The sequence below is a fragment of the Oryx dammah genome, unplaced genomic scaffold (assembly GCF_014754425.2).
Source record: "Oryx dammah isolate SB20612 unplaced genomic scaffold, SCBI_Odam_1.1 HiC_scaffold_4, whole genome shotgun sequence".
Classification (NCBI taxonomy): Eukaryota; Metazoa; Chordata; class Mammalia; order Artiodactyla; family Bovidae; genus Oryx; species Oryx dammah.
Window position 1 is genome coordinate 70203793 of NW_024070188.1, and position 17743 is coordinate 70221535.

Genomic DNA, 17743 nt, shown 5'->3' on the forward strand with positions numbered 1-17743 from the left:
TTTTAAATTAAAAAAAAAAATGGGAGGAGGAAGAGCAGTAACATTTTAAACTATAAGGCAAAGGAGGAATACATTTTAGAATTTCTTGTCTCATTCAGTTATTATAATTCCTTGGAATTACTTTAGTTTAGAACACTTGAGAATACATACTAACACAGGTTTTGTGGACTGAACTGTGTTCCCTCACAATCTGTATGATGAAGCTCTAACCCCCAGTGTGACTATATTTATAGACAGGGTCTTCAAGAAAGTGATTGAGTAAATGCACATACATGAGATGATAAGGGTGGAGCCCTAATCCAAAATGACTGGTGTCCTTAAAAGAAAAGGGAGACACACCAGGGATGCAAGTGCACAGAGAAAAGGCCATATGAGGACACAGTGAAAAGGCAGCCATCTACCAGCCAAGAAGAGAATCTTTTGGAGCAACCAACCCTGATGAGACCTTGGTATCAGACTTCCAGCCTTCCCTGATGATGAACGATGTTGAGCATCTCTTCATGTGCATGCTGGCCATCTGTATGTCTTCTCTGAAATAATATCTATTCCTATCCTGTGCCTATTTTTTTAACTGCCTGATAAGGGGTTAATATCTAAATCCCTGATAAGAGGTCAGCATCTAAAGTATATAGACAACACATAAAACTCAATATCAAAAAAACAACCTAATTAAAAAATGGGCAGAAGACCTGAACAGACATTTTCCCAAAGAAGACACAGAGATGGCTAATAAGGCACATGAAAAGATGCTCAAAACCACCAATTATTAGAGAAATATGGATTACAACAGCAATGAGGTATCACCTCGCACATGTCACAATGACTATATCAAAAAGTTTACAAATAACAGGTGTTGGGGATAACATGGAGGAAAAAGAACCCTTGTATACTGTTGGTGGGAATGTAAACTGGTAATAGCTACTGCGGAAAACAGTATGGAGATTCCTCAAAAAACTAGCTATTGCACCATATGACTCAGCAATTCCACTCCTGAGTATACAGATGGAAAAACAATGAAAACACTAGTTCAAAAAAATACATATACTCTGATGTTCAGAGCAGCACCATTTACAATTAACCGAGACATGATAAAACCCAAGTGCCCATCAACAGAGATGAATGGATAAAGAAGCTGTTGTAAATATTTATAATGGAATATTATTCAGCTATAATCAAAGAAAGAAATTCTGCCATTTGCAGAAACATGGATGGATGCAGAAAATACCATGCTCAGTGAACAAGGCAGAAAGAGAAACACAAACATTTTATCATATTACTTACACTTGGAATCTAAAAAATAAAATGAATATATATGCAAAACAAAAACAGACTCATAGATATAGAAAACAAACTACTACTGGTTGCCACTAGGGAGATCAAAGGGGACAGGGGAAATCAGGGGGATGAGACACAAACTATTATGACATATAAAACAGATGAGCAACAAGCATATATTGTATAGTACAGGGAATTATAGCCATTATCTTGCAGTAACTTATAATGAAGTATAATCTATAAAAATACTGCATCATTATGCTGTATACTGTATCATAAATTAACTAGAGAGTGGTAGTGTTAGTTGTTCAGATGTGTCCAACTCTTTGCAGCCCCATGGACTGTAGCCTCCCAGGTTTCTCTGCCCATGGAATTTTTCAGGCAAGAATACTGGACTGGGTAGCCATTCCCTTCTCCAGGGGATCTTCCCGACCCAGGGACTGAATCTGGATCTCCTGCACTGCAGGCAGATTCATTACCATCTGAGCCACCAAGGAAGCCCCATATCAAATCAACCATATTTCAATTAAAAAAAAGGAGAGACTGTCCTTTCCCTACTGAATAAGAACTATATAAAAAAGATCTTCACGACCCAGATAATCACAATGGTGTGATCACTCACCTAGAGCCAGACATCCTGGAATGTGAAGTCAAGTGGGCCTTAGGAAGCATTACTACAAACAAAGCTAGTGGAGGTGATGGAATTCCAGTTGATCTCAAATCCTAAAAGATGATTGCTGCACTCAAGCCAGCAAATTTGGAAAAGTCAGCAGTGGTCACAGGACTGGAAAAGGTCAGTTTTCATTCCAATCCCAAAGAAAGGCAATGCCAAAGAACGCTCAAACTACTGCACAATGGCACTCATCTCACACGCTAAAGTAATGCTCAAAATTTTCTAAGCCAAGCTTCAGCAATACGTGAACCGCGAACTTCCAGATGTTCAAGCTGGATTTAGAAAAGGCAGAGGAACCAAAGATCAAACTGCCAACATCCAGTGGATCATTGAAAACGCAAAAGAGTTCCAGAAAAAATCTGCTTTATTGACTATACCAAAGCCTTTGACTGTGTGGATCACAACAAACTGAAAAATTCTGAAAGAGATAGAAATACCAGACCACCTAATCTGCCTCCTGAGAAATCTGTATGCAGGTCAAGAAGCAACAGTTAGAACTGGACATGAAACAACAGACTGGTCCCAAGTCGGGAAAGGAGTACGTTAAGGCTGTATTTTGTCACTCTGCTCATTTAACTTATATGCAGACAACATCATAAGAAATGTTGGACTGGATGAAGCACAAGCTGGAATCAAGATTACCAGGAGAAATATCAATAACCTCAGATATGCAGATGACACCACCCTTATGTTAGAAAGCGAAGAACTAAAGAGCCTCTTGATGAAAGTGAAAGAGGAGAGTGAAAAAGTTGGCTTAAAGCTCAATATTCAGAAAATGAAGATCATGGCATCCGGTCACATCACTTCACGGCAAATAGATGGGTAAATAGTGGAAACAGTGACAGACTTTATTTTTCTGGGTTCCAAAACCACTGCAGATGATGACTGCAGCCATGAAATTAAAAGACACTTGCTCCTTGGAAGAAAAGTTAAGACCAAGCAAGACAGCATATTAAAAAGCAGAGACATTACTTTGCCAATAAAGGTCTGTCTAGTCAAAGCTATGGTTTTTCCAGTAGTCATGTATGGGTGTGAAAGTTGGACTATAAAGAAAGCTGAGTGCCAAAGAACTGATCCTTTTGAACTGTGGTGTTGGAGAAGACTCTTGAGAGTCCCTTGGACAGCAAGGAGATCCAACCAGTCCATCCTAAAGGAAATTAGTCTCCAGTATGCATTGGAAGGACTGATGCTGAAGCTGAAACTCCAGCTTTGGCCACCTGATGTGAAGAACTGACTCAATGGAAAAGACCCTGATGCTGGGAAAGATTGAAGGCGGGAGGAGAAGGGATGACAGAGAATGAGATGGTTGGATGGCATCACTGACTCTATGGACATGAGTTTGAGTAAACTCCGGGAGTTGGTGATGGACAGGGAGGCCTGGCATGTTGCAGTCCATGGGGTTGCAAAGAGTTGGACACAACTGAGCGACTGAACTGAACTGAACTGAACCTTGGTTCTTTTTTATAAATTAACTGACCATATGTGGGCAAGTTTCTTTCTGGGCTTTCTCTGTTCTTTCCCATTGATCTATGTTTCTGCTTTTATATCAACACCATACTCTTATAAATACTATAGTTTTATAATACAGCTGAAAAATCAGGGTGCATAATGCCTGCAGCTTTGTTCTTTTTCAAGATGACTTTGGTTATTCAGGATCTTTTCTAGTTCCACACAGACTTTTGGATTGTTTATTCTACTTCTGTGAAAAATACCATTGGAATTTTAATAGGAATTAAACTGAAAGTGTCTATTGCCTTGGGCCGCATAAACATTTTAACAACAGTAATTCTTCCAGTCCATGAGTGTGAGAAATGAAACTTCTACTGTTTAAGTCACCTAGTCTGTATTTTGTTATGGCAGTCCTAGAAGATTAATACAAAAAGGATTCAAAAATTGGGGCCCTTTCAACTTCTCAAGACAAAAAGGATCATGTTATTTGCAAAGAAACAGAAACACTGAAAAATTTTATTCGTGTAAGTTTCCACTAGGAAATTTAGGGGAATTCACTTTTGTCCATTTAACTGAAATACTTAACTGACTCTGGAAACTATTTTATGAATGAAGAAAGGGGATGATCAGAGGCTATGTGGACAGTGGGAGAAAAACTGGCAAGACTACTGAACTGGAAATCCCAATACTCCACTTAGTAGTGGGACGAGCCATAAGAAGTTGCCAATAGGAGACTACTTCTGACTTACAACAACAGCAATTTCATGAAGTCAACTGAATAGACACACCTCTCATGACCAGCCATTTCATTTTCCTAGGCTTTAGTTACTTCATCTACAAAAAGAGGTGGTGGAAATGGATGATTTCTAGAATTTCATCCAGCTTTGAAACACCAAGGCTTCATATCATGTGAGAGTTAGGACAAAGTGATAAAGTGATTTCCTTGGAAATACATCTACACAGTATGAACCCTCCACCTCTTGATGCAATTTTCCTCTTCCTGTCACAACCTTCCAATTAATATCCATTACAAGTCCTTGGATGTAATTAGCTGGTCATTAGAGCTGTCTACTAATAGATAGGACTGTCTCCCAGAGAGCTTCCTGTCACTGAAAGCATTTAATAGAATGACTGATTACATATAAAGATTAGATGTCTCCACTGGGAGTAAAATTTCATTTGAAAATTTTCATATACTTTTTCACTTGAAAATTTCATACACTTGATGCTAGATTACTATCTAGCATCTAGCTAGATACATATTTAAAAAATACTTACATACTTACTTACAAGTAAGTACATACTTACAAAATCTCATTTTTTATCCTTTTAATTTATATAAAGGCTCCATTTACAGGTTCAGTAGTTTTCAAACACATCTACTACTCCTTTGCTTTTAGGTTTGCCATCTTTCTGATCTTTAATGAGGCAAAAATTCACTGGGGAATTGGCATAAGTGTATTAAAACTGTTTTACATCACTGTTTCTAATGAGAGGTAATATTCATTGCAGAAGGAATTTCTTTGAGGACATAGGTTATCGTGAAAATTTGAGTTTATTTATTGCTTTAAATAATACATTGAAGGGTGGAAAAGATAGAAAACTTTATTTTTACTAAACTACACCTTTGGCACGTCTGTCATGAAGTCAACAAGATTTCCTTTAATTTGTTGTTTATATACATCCTGTGCTATTGGCTACCAGCAGCCATGTCTACAACAAGTAGTTGCCACACAGCTACAAGAAGATTATCAGAGAAACAAAATAATATGGAAAGTTCCTATTCTATGCCAACCCAAAATCACCACAGCAAAGTTTGGAACATCAAAGCAGCAAGGAAACACGATTACCTTTTGATTTCCTAGGATGTATCAATTAGCCGGAACATGAAGTCTGAGAAAAAATTCTTTTACAGGCAGAATGAAAAAAAAAAAGTACCTCTTCCTCAAGTCTGCCATCTCTCAGGGTAGGAGGTATCCCTGGGTGCTTGGCTGTCAACAATTCCATCAAGTTATGGGTAGCATGAAGTCTCTACAAACACACAAAAGGCAGCAATTATGACAGCCAACACAGTGGGCTCTAGGGGAGAATCTACTATCACTAAGGCATACAGAACACTAACAACGCATTTAAGGTCAAATCATCGAATTCGTTTCCTTTAAAAATGAATACCAACTTTCTTCAGAGTCAGTTTTACTGTAATTAGCTTAAGTCATAATGATGTAAATTTTCAGTTAAAATATATGGTTTTATGAAACATGTCTATGTAAAAAGTACGTAATATAGGTAACTTCTCTTATACATGTACTTGTCTATATGGGGAAATATGAATACGTCCAGTAAGTCCAGTAAAGCAGAAAGGTTGACTAGATAGACTTGATTCCTCTTCTGGAAAATGAGTCTGGATGAGCCTAGCAATTTATGATATAAAACCAAAGATAATGAAATACATAAGAAAACAGGGCTGTGACCTGGATCTGTTGAATTTAAGGGCTGAAAAGAGGAGGGGCTGGAGGTGAAGACGGCGTAGAATAAAGGAGAAAACTCCATCTTAAATCTCTGTATTAAATATTAATATAAGCCAGACATCTCACTGTGATATTGAGTCCGTGATTGTATTGAGGCTTCTGCTGCATTCTGCACAAGCTGGTGGAATGGATTGGGAGGAACACTTATCTCTCTCTGTTGCCTTACACATTTATCCCAACAGAGCAGAGTGGCTAATTTGACTGGACAGAGGTAGACATTCCTTGGGTTATGCTTGGTCAGCAGGCTAAGTTACTGTGACTCAAAGCAAGAACCAGGCTGACTGATGGTTTACTCTTCACTCTTGATCTCAGGCACTCTGGAATTACCTGTCCACTTTTGTTTCCTTTATTCAGGAGCATAGTATCTTTGCACTTTATCCTTCTCTCATAAGGTAAGGACATTTGCTTAAGGTCCAAAGCCTTCTGTAATCCTCATCCATACATACATAAGGATACTAGTATTTAATTTTCTCTCCTCTTCCCCCTCCCCCATACACTCCTCGTAACACCTGCTCAGACACAGGTGAATATGAGGTTCCAAGGTCTAGATTCTGAACAGTAAAAAAGAAGCCTCATCTAGGGCTCAAGCCTAAACTTACCAGGATTCATAAAAGGGATCTTATTTACCATTTAGCTAGAGTCTTTTCTATATGATCCACTGATAGAATCAAGAAGAAGAAATTTCACACTTAAGTGTTACAATTCAAATACCCAAATCTCCCTAAAAGACCTACAAAAACTAAATTAGAAGACCATTGGATAAGTATTATTATTACTTAGTTCCACTGCTGAGTGAAACTCAATTTCTTTTTTTGCTGAATATTATGTAAATAAATATGCTGATGTAAATATGCAAAAGTGATAAAACTGATGCCATGCTTCAAAATACGAATGTTTTGAGCTGCTTTTCTAATGTAGGTTAGGCTTATCAGTCAGCCTTGTGGCCAGTACTGGCGTAAATAGACAGAATATTAGTGTTTCTCAAACTTTTGGGTCTATACAAAAAGACATCCTGGGTGCTTGTTAAGAGAACATGAATTTTAAGCTTTATCCCCAGTGACTGCGACTCACTCCACTTGTTACCTTTTGTCCTCTTAAATATTCAGAAAACTTACTTTACAAAGATCACACAGTTTGAAACTGTTTAGTTTACTCACTTGCAGTGAATCTGTTTTGAGCTTTTCCTTGTGTTCCTCAGATGAACGCAACACTTCTCTGTATAGTTCTGCTGCCGAAGCATACTCGCCTGGATAATCAAAATATGTTTAAAGACTAAGAAAATCACGTATTTAGCTCTCAAAGTCATCTAAAAACATCTACTGTAAAAATACAGCATTGATTAGAACTCCCTAATTTATTTTTTACGAAAAGGAATTTGAGTTGGTATTAATATGACTGCCCCAGTAAAAAAAGTTGATGATAGCACCCTTTCTTGGGGGTTAAAATTCCATACAGATAGAACACCAATCAAATACAATGTTTTAAAATTATGCTAAAAAACAAACTCTAACTTTTAAACTAATGTTTTCTTCTTTTTCAAGTTAATGACTTCCAAGCAGTAGTCATTAGGATGTTTGAAATTAAGGACAAATTTAGGGTATTTACATGTGTTTATAAATAAATATTCAAAACACTATGACCAATGTACACGTACTTCTCAGAAAAATAATGCACTCTTCTTGATAGGTATTGTTTCTGTTGGTATTAGGCCAGAATGATTTAGTTTATAACTACATTTCAAAAATTTAGAATTCTTTCTATTTCTGGTTACATAATTCACAGTCTAAGAGATTTATGCTTTTTTTTGTTATACCTAAAAAGTAGCTCATACAAATAAAGTAAAAAAGTATAAAAGCACAACCTGACAAACTACAGCCCATGGGTCTTATCTGACTGTATTTTTGTAGGGTCTACACACTAAGAATTTATTTTTACATTTTTAATAGTTGAAATAAAAACTAAGATAACACTATTTTGTGACATGTGAAAATTACATGATATCAAATCTCAGGGTCCATGAATAAAGTTTTAGTGGAACTCAGTCATGAGGACTTTACGTACTGTCTGTGGCTGCTTTTGTATTACAACAGCTGAATAGTTGTCACAAACCTTATGGCTCACAAAGGCTAAAATAAATTACTACCTGATTTTTTCAGAAAGTTTCATTAGACTTCAGTGAAGGGGAGGTGAAACATTTTTAATGGCTCTGACTAATGGAACCTATCTTTTTTGCTGCCTGGGGAAAAACTCGAAACCAGTAATTTATACATACAATTAAAATGAAAATCTAACAGTGGCAAAATCATGAAACACAAGGGAGAAAAAGATAAAGAGATGTTCTAATTTCAGTTTGCTGAGGAAAAAGCTTTTATCCTGATCATTGTATACACTTGCTTATTTTAAACTTTAAACCAGTTTCATTAATATCATGGATTTAGAATTTTGCTCATAGCCATAATGAATATTATATATATATGATATATATATATGTGCCTGGTTGTTTAGACAGTAAAGAATCTGCCCACAATGCGAAATACCCGGGTTCAATTCCTGAGTCAGGAAGATCCCATGGAGAAGGGAATGGCAACCCACTCTCGTATTCTTGCCTGGAGAATTCCACAGACAGAAGAACTGTCCACTGGGTTGCAAACAGTCGGACATGACTGAGTGACTAACACACACACTCTCTCTCTGGTAAAGCTGATTTCATATATGTATATTTTATTGTGGTAAAGTATACATAAAATAAAATTTACAATTTCAACCATTTTTTTAAGAGTGTAGTCCAACAGCATTAAGTACATTCATATTGTTGCACAAAACACTTGCTTTTATACCACTGTTTTATATCTAGTTCTACCAGTTATTTAATATAAAGCTTTCTAAAGCACACATTTTCACAGTACTTGCCAAGTCATCTAATCTCTATTCATTTTTATAAAGCAGATTACTTTCACAATAATAAAGTTGCATTATAATGTAGGAGTAACACAATTATCTTCACACAATGAGCTCTCTTAGGTTTTCAAAAGACATATGGATTCTATTAATATTTATACTGTCATTTATAAAGAATAATTCATTTAACAATTTTCTCTTCATAATTATTATACCTTTTAAAGAAGGTACAATGACTAGACTATAATAAAAGCAGATGAAACTGAGCTATTCATTATAATATCTGTTTTCTTTTCACTATTTAGTGAAAAAAAAAAGATTTTTTATAGTGAAAAAAAAAATTTTTATGTCTTTCTCAGACTAAGACACAAAAATATCCATATTCAATAAGCTATGCAAATATAAGCCAAATATGGAAATGCCCATTCTTTGCCACTTGATGGCACTAAACATATTAACAACTAGACAAATTGTACTGGTTCGATACTGCCAAACTAATTTTTTCCAAAAAAACACACGCAGAAATGAAAAATGTATGTGAGGATCAGGAAAAAAAGCTTTCTTTCTCAGAAAACTGAACCTAAAACACTTCTATATTATATATATATACGTGCGTGTGTGTGTGTGTGTTGATAACACACACATATATATTTCATGTATCTAGTACACAAAATTGAAATAACAACATGTTTTTAACACCATAATCAGTGAGGACCTTAAAATATACACTGTATATCATATATATGTATATTCGCATGTAATATGTGAATCCCTTTAGAGTTTAATATAAATTTTAGATTTCATTTAGAATTCATATCTGTACTATCTGGTCTCTAATATTAGAAGAGTTTAAATTATATAAGTTAAATATGTAATATTACTTTTAAAAATGTATATTATTTAATATACTACTATGAATTAAACTAGAAACTGAAAGTAGTTAATCCCCCACAGTTAAGCTTATAATTACAATTAAATGAGAATAGACATACCACTTATTAACAGACTTTCTAATAGGAATTCTTCTTAACAATCAGCAATAGTTTCCAGCCACAGAAAAATAACTACTGTGAGGATGCAGTGGAAACTACCTGGAAAGAGCAGTGATGCACCTCCTGCTATATCATAGCATGGTATTTCGCAACACAGGAGTCAGTCACACACTGATCCTGTTAGAGTACTACAGTGTCTGGACACTGATCAGATGAATAACCCTCCCAATTCTCATACTGTGTATAATTTCACAGCAGGGGAAAAGAGACAAGTCTGACAGGAGACTAGAAAAAAGGCCAAGTGAAGAAATTCATTTACTGTCTAAGCTTCTGAGTCATAACACAGAATAAAACGAGAAATGTAGTTCATAATCAAGTTGGGAAATCTGAAATTTATTATTGTGATCATTTACAAGTGACATATCACTCAACATCAGAAATTTTTGATGGTGAGTTGCAACCTATTATATAGTATAATACTGAGGTTTACAAACGCCTATTTGATAAAGAGGAGGACATAGGATAATAAAAAAAATTAAATATCTGATGTGAAATCGAGAGATCCAGGGCAAACTCTTTGTCACTTTCTAGCTGTAATCTTGAGAAAGCAACTAAGCCTTTTGAACCCATTTTCTCAAATAAAATAGGGATGGTAATGACTAAACTAAATCCCTATAAAATAGGGATGGTAATGGCAATCATGAGGATAAAACAGAATATATATATATATATATAAAATAGTATTATATATACTATAAAATGCTTATAGAAAAATGAATTTTTCAGATATGAGGCTAGATTGACACTTATTTTAGTACATTATTTTTAGTACCTAAATCATAACCAGCACCTAGCAAATACTCGAATATTTGTTGCGAGATTGAACTTACAAGTGATACTACTTTGTAAGTCAATGACCAACATTCACTTGAATGTGTCACAATTTAACCATTCTATTTCTAGGCATTTTGGTTGTTTCAGTTGGTACACTATTTTGGTTGTTTCGATTGTTCACACAAAAAGCTTCTAAAAGTGGAAATGTTTGGTGAAAGCATACTGAAACTTTTTTTTGGATATGTTCTGTGTAACTGCTCTCCATTAAGTTGGACCTATTTAAATTATGATTAATATTGTGTGAAAGTGTCTTTCTGGGGAGACTTATTTACAATATAACATTATAACTAATACTGTGTGAAAGTATCTTTCTGACATATAACTATAATTAACTTTGATTTACATTATAAGTATTTAGAAGAACTGAAGATAACAAAGCATCACCTTCTACCTTTAATGATGTGGATGCCTGCTAAGCCATTGAGGGCACAGACTAGCTGCCGATGCGCCTCTTCACATTCAGTGCCACACTTCTTCTGCAAGGATGTCAGCAGTTCTTCCATTGTCATGGTGCTAAAAGAAAAGGCAGGTTTTACAGAACTAGAAAGAAGATTCCAAGTGAGAGAATATTACATAAGATCAAGAGTACCAGTCTCTGTTACCGAGTCTTTGTGATCCTTGATATCTGTTTACCTCCATTTTCATCACTACCATTATTAGTTTACTATTCTAGCAAGCTTTCTTTTGATCCTCTCATTCTTTAACTTTTTCTCATTTCAGTCAGTGAAGAGCAGAACTAGAAAAATCTTCCTAAAGTGCAAAGTGGTGGCTGTGGTGGTGAAGTTGTTCAGTCATGTCTGACTCTTGCAACCCCAAAGACTGTAGCCTGCCAGGCTCCTCTGTCCATGGACTTCTCCAGGCAAGAATACTGGAGTGGGCATTCGTCCCATTCTCCAGAGTATCTTCCCAACCCAGGGCAGGTCTCCTGCATTGCAGGCAAATTCTTTACTGTCTGAGCTACCAGGGAAGCCCCACAGCAACTCACATATACCTCCTGTGAAATACACAATGTTTTCTTTACATTATAGAGGTCTATAAGCTTTGTCTGATGGCTCAGATGGTAAAGAATCTGCCTACAGTGCAGGAGACCTGGGTTTGATCCCTGTGACAGGAAGATCCCCTGGAGCAGAGAATGGCAACCCACTCTAGTATTCTTGCCTGGAGGATCCCATGGACAGAGGAGCCTTTCAGGCTACAGTCCATGGGGTTGCAGAGTCAGACTCAACTTTGCAACTAACACTTTCATTAATCTTTGTCATTGCCTTTAGTTATCTACAAACTGCTCAAAGGCAAGGATAAGAGTCAAATTCCTCTTTATATTTCTTATAGCACTTGAAAGGATATCTTTTTAATATCAAGTGCTAAAAAAAAAAAGAGGCTCGTTCCTATCACAGTTTGATGAACAAACAAATTTTTTGGGACAACAGAGTATTGAAAGGAATAATCAAAGAATATAGCTAGTATAATTATGAAGAAAATATTTAATAGGAATCTAATTCACCTAATTCCCTGATGTCAGAACCAAAAAATACAACACAAAATGAACAAAAGCATTTCATATCTGAAATGCAGCAGAAGACAAATAAACAACCCCCCCGCAAAAACAACAAAACCCTTCAACAATCCTAAAAATATGTTCAAAACCATGAAAATAATTTTGATGTGGTTCTCTTTCACAAATGGGGTTCCATAGTGAAGAAAAATCACCACACTGCTAAAAACAGATGACAACTTAGTTCTAAGACCCTGAATGAAACCGTGGGCTAGGAAGCTAATTGCTTTAATACTGTCTATGTATGCACGCATGCTAAGTCACTTCAGTCGTGTCCGACTCTGTGCGACCCCATGGACAGCAGCCCACTAGGCTCCTCTGTCCACGGGATTCTCTAGGCAAGAATACAGGAGTGGGTTGCCATTTCCTTCCCCCAATACTGTCGATCACTACTCTATTATCTCTTACAGCATAAGAAAACTGATAATAAACCTTTTTTGGAGTGGCAGGAACTCGCCCCGAACCGCCTGAGGGTGGCAGCAGGCCTGTCGGAGCCTCAGCAATGGATACAGGATGGAGGCGACAGTCCTTCTGTCCAGGCTGCTGAGCTTCAAAGCCCAGTCGGAAATCTTCCTGAGTTTTACCACTGCATCCTGGCAGCACACCTCATGTTGACGGTGATAGAAATGTCTTTCCACTGGAGAAAAGTGAAGCCAGTGGGTTTCTTCTGTCTGAGGGGGTATCTGGATCTAAACAGAGGAGGAAAAAAAAAAGTCACTTGGAAATTTAACTTTTCACCCCAACTCTGCTTCTTCTCAAATTTTTTCCTAATACCCTTAATCAATAAATACTTATCCTACTGACTTGGTCAATCACATCTTTCTTCGCAGACCTCCACATTATCTTGGCAATAAAGCTGTAGAGGAAATGAGGATTCTTCTTGCAATAAGGACGATAGAGAAGTCGAACCCACCAGTGTCTGACACAGTAAGGTTCAACACCAAGAAATACCACTAACCCAAAAAGATCTGAAAGAAAGAAAAGAAACATGTTGAGAATACCGATAGTCTCTAACTTAGGATGGTTTGACTTAAAATTTTTGACTTTACCATGGAGCAAAAACAAATGTTAATTAATAAATCATCAAAACTTATTTATCTCTATCAGTCTAGCAGAGTGGCTATTAACTGGGGTGGAAGGAGGTGATTTTGCCCACTGGGGACATTTGGCAATGACTGGAGACAATTATGGGTGTCACAACTGCAAGAACACTACCAGCATCAGGAGTGTAAAAGCTCAATATCCAAAATAACCAGAACAGCTCCTAATAAAAATGAATATCTGACTCAAAATGTTAACGGGGCTAAGGTGGAGAAACCCTGGTCTAACACAAAAAGAAAACAAATGAGACTTCTACTTCCAAATACAACATAGTAAGTCAGCTGAAGAAGTTGAATGGTTCTATGAAGACCTGCAAGACCTTTTAGAAGTAACGCCCTAAAAAAGATGTCCTTTTCATTATAGAGGACTGGAATGCAAAAGTAGGAAGTCAAAAAGCACCTGGAGTAACAGGCAAATTTGGCCTTGGAGTATGGAATGAAGCAAGGCAAAGACTAACAGAGTTTTGCCAAGGGAATGCACTGGTCATAGCAAACACTCTCTTCCAACAACGTAAGAGAAGACTCTACACACCAGATAGCCAACACCAAAATCAGACTGACTATATTCTTTGCAGCCAAAGATGAAGAAGCTCTATACAGTCAGCAAAAACAAGACCGGGAGCTGACTGTGGCTCAGATCATGAACTCCTTATTGCCAAATTCAGACTTAAATTGAAGAAAGTGGGGAAAACCACTAGACCATTCAGATATGACCTAAATCAAATTCTTTATGATTATACAGTGGAAGTGAGAAATAGATTTACGGGACTAGATCTGATAGACAGAGCGCCTGATGAACTATGGACTGAGGTTCGTGACACTGACTAAACTGAACTGAAGTCCCATCAGGCTAACATTCCCACCGCAGTTACTATTAACACAAAAACCTCCCAAAACCTGATACAGTATAACAGTGATAGCATTAATGATATCAGAGAATCACGGAAGAAAAGATGAAAAATAAACTAAATTTCCAGACATTCAGGAAATGCTATTTTTAAAGATAACTTGGACATGAGAAAACTTTTGGAGTCATTATGTTGATTGTGGAAATAAACTCCTGGTAAATATATATGTCAAAAGTTTACAAATTTTACATTTTAAATATTTATAGTTTCATTATATGTCATTCATACCTTAATAAACCTGTTTAGAAAATTAATCAAAAATTTGTTAAAGGGTGCCAGTTGCTCAAAACACCTGCCAACATCTTATTCATCCCAAATTAATTACCCAGGGAACTGCAGAATTACTGCTCATATTCCTTTAAAATTAAAATACAAATAAAGTAACTGTGATAGGCATTTTCTCTATACCTTCCTAGCTAACTCTGGAGTTCAATGAAATCTTCAGTTCAGTTCAGTTACTCAGTTGTGTCTGACTCTGCGACACCATGAATCGCAGTACACCAGGCCTCCCTGTCCATCACCAACTCCCGGAGTTCACTCAAACTCATTTCCATCGAGTTGGTGATGCCATCCAGCCATCTCATCCTCTGTCGTCCCCTTCTCCTCCTGCCCCCAATCCCTCCCACCATCAGAGTCTTTTCCAATGAGTCAACTCTTCACATGATGTGGCCAAAGTATTGGAATTTCAGCTTTACCATCAGTCTTTCCAATGAACACGCAGGACTGATATCCTCCAGAATGGACTGGTTGGATCTCCTTGCAGTCCCAGGGACTCTCAAGAGTCTTCTCCAACACCACAGTTCAAAAGCATCAGTTATTTGGCACTCAGCTTTCTTCACAGTCCAACTCTCACATTCATACATGACCACTGGAAAAACCATAGCCTTGACTAGATGGACCTTTTTTAGCAAAGTAATGTCTCTGCTTTTGAATATGCTATCTTGGTTGGTCAAAACTTTCCTTCCAGGGAGTTAGCGTCTTTTAATTTCTTGGCAGAATCACCATCTGCAGTGATTTTGGAGCCCAGAAAAATAAAGTCTGACACTGTTTCCACTGTTTCCCCATCTATTTCCCATGAAGTGATGGGACCAGATGCCATGATCTTCGTTTTCTGAATGTTGAACTTTAAGCCAACTTTTTCACTCTCCTCTTTCACTTTCATCTTGAGGCTTTTTAGTTCCTCTTCACTTTCTGCCATAAGAGTGGTGTCATCTGCATATCTGAGGTTATTGATATTTCTCCTGGCAATCTTGATTCCAGCTTGTGCTTCTTCCAGCCCAGCGTTTCTCATGATGTACTCTGCATAGAAGTTATAAGCAGCGTGACAATATACAGCCTTGACATACTCCTTTTCCTATTTGGAACCAGTCTGTTGTTTCACGTCCAGTTCTAACTGTTGCTTCCTGACCTGCATATAGGTTTCTCAAGAGGTAGGTCAGGTGGTCTGGTATTTCATGTCTTTCAGAATTTTCCACAGTTTATTATGATCCACACAGTCAAGGGCTTTGGCATAGTCAATAAAGCAGAAATAGATGTTTTTCTGAAACTCTTGCTTTTTCGATGATCCAGTGGACGTTGGCAATTTGATCTCTAGTTCCTCTGCCTTTTCTAAATACAGCCTGAACATCTGGAAGTTCATGGTTCACATATTGCTGAAGCCTAGCTTGGTGAATTTTGAGCATTACTTTAGCAGCGTGTGAAATGAGTGCAATTGTGTGGTAGTTTGAGCATTCTTTGGCACTGTCATTCTTTGGGATTGAAATGAAAACTGACCTTTTCCAGTCCTGTGGCCACTGCTGAGTTTTCCAAATTTGAGTTGTAGCACTTTTACAGCATCATCTTTTAGGATTTGAAATAGCTCAATTGGGATTCCATCACCTCCACTAGCTTTGTTCGTAGTGATGCTTTTTAAGGCCACTTGACTTCACATTCCAGGATGTCTGGCTCAAGGTGAGTGATCACACCATCGTGATTATCTTATTAACACCTAAATATTAACATATTGGACAGTTTCCAATGTAACAGCAGACCACTAAATTTGGCCTTTTAATTAGCCTGATATTATTCTACAAATTGGAGAAGGCAATGGCACCCCACTCCAGTACTCGTCTGGAAAATCCCATGGATGGAGGAGCCTGGTAGGCTGCAGTCCATGGGGTTGCTAAGCGTCGGAGACGACTGATCGACTTTACTTTCACGTTTCACTTTCATGAATTGGAGAAGGAAATGGCAACCCACTCCAGTGTTCTTGCCTGGAGAACCCCAGGGACGGGGGATTCTGGTGGGCTGCCACCTATGGGGTTGCACATGGTCAGACACGACTGAAGCAACTTGGCTGCAGCAGCATTCTAGAAATATGTATCTTAATGTAACTTACTAAAATTACACAGCTATTTAAATATATACTTAAACATCTTCCTAAAAAACTCTTTTCCCCTAAAAATAATCATAAAAAAATAGTGTTTCTCAGTTCAATGTAACAGACGTTGATATTTTTACTTTAGCAGAATAGTAAGTTATCCTGCTAAGAACAAATGATACATGAAAACCTGAATTTTCAAGAATGATAGGTTTTGAAGATAAACATCTGTCATAGGACTAAGGATATTTATATTTTTATAATTAAACCACATTTTAGTAACAGTTTTTCCAGAAATTTATTATGTAAACCAACATTTACTTATTTAAACTTTTAGTCTCAAATATTTGCAACTTGGATAAAAGTTTTAAAAATGTTGTCTATGTTCTATGGAAAAAATTAGTTATATGAATGAGACTGATATAGAAGCATCAGTTAAAATGTGTGAGTGGGAAGTCCTTATCTTTATAGACACAGCCAAGTGAAACTAATTCCTTTTTCTTCTCTCTTTCCCTCTTTCTTTCTTGTCAGGTTCTTCCTGTTTTCTACTCACCATTTTGGAACTTTGAGTCCAATTCAGACCTGTGTCTACATTGTTCAGACAGGCACAATAACTGCTCAAATCAGGACAGTAGGACTATTCAACTACATATCTGTCTTCATATATATGTATATATAAACAAAAAGCACTTGATTCCATTTAAAAAGGTAGATGTCTGCAACTATTAGGATCAAATATAAATATATTTTAATATATGCATAATCACCTAAGGATTTCTGCAAAAGTTAAGCAATGCTTTTTGCTTAAAAAATTTAAGTTTTTCAAATAAATGCAATATGTGAGGAAACCATCCATTACCTTCCAATCCTCTCTGTACTGGAGTGCCACTGATGCACCAGCGGTTAATCCCACTCAAGCGCTGAGCCATTTCTGCAGCCTGATGGGAGAGAATGAAAAGAGAGACACAAGAAAAATGCAGAAGGGTTGTGTTTACTTATGAAAACAGCTCTCAAGCTCAGGATTCAGGTCAGATGCATTTGCCCCTACAGAATAGTTATCACACTCAATACTGAACATCATAGTCAATGGGCTATCTTCTAGTATGCGGCTCTTA

At 36.9% G+C, this 17743-nt stretch overlaps 1 protein-coding gene across 3 annotated transcripts in view; it reads right to left on the bottom strand.

The window, feature by feature from the left end:
* The window catches only part of SHPRH (SNF2 histone linker PHD RING helicase), an 82822-nt gene that overhangs the window by 38491 nt on the left and 26588 nt on the right, over nt 1–17743 (bottom strand). For all 3 annotated transcript variants that reach the window (XM_040238635.1, XM_040238636.1, XM_040238637.1), the window contains 6 exons: nt 17488–17566; nt 13066–13229; nt 12694–12950; nt 11101–11222; nt 7083–7171; nt 5336–5428 (listed from right to left, as the gene is read on the bottom strand). In XM_040238635.1, the coding sequence (XP_040094569.1) occupies nt 5336–5428; nt 7083–7171; nt 11101–11222; nt 12694–12950; nt 13066–13229; nt 17488–17566 (804 nt within the window). The remainder of the gene's footprint in view (nt 1–5335; nt 5429–7082; nt 7172–11100; nt 11223–12693; nt 12951–13065; nt 13230–17487; nt 17567–17743) is intronic.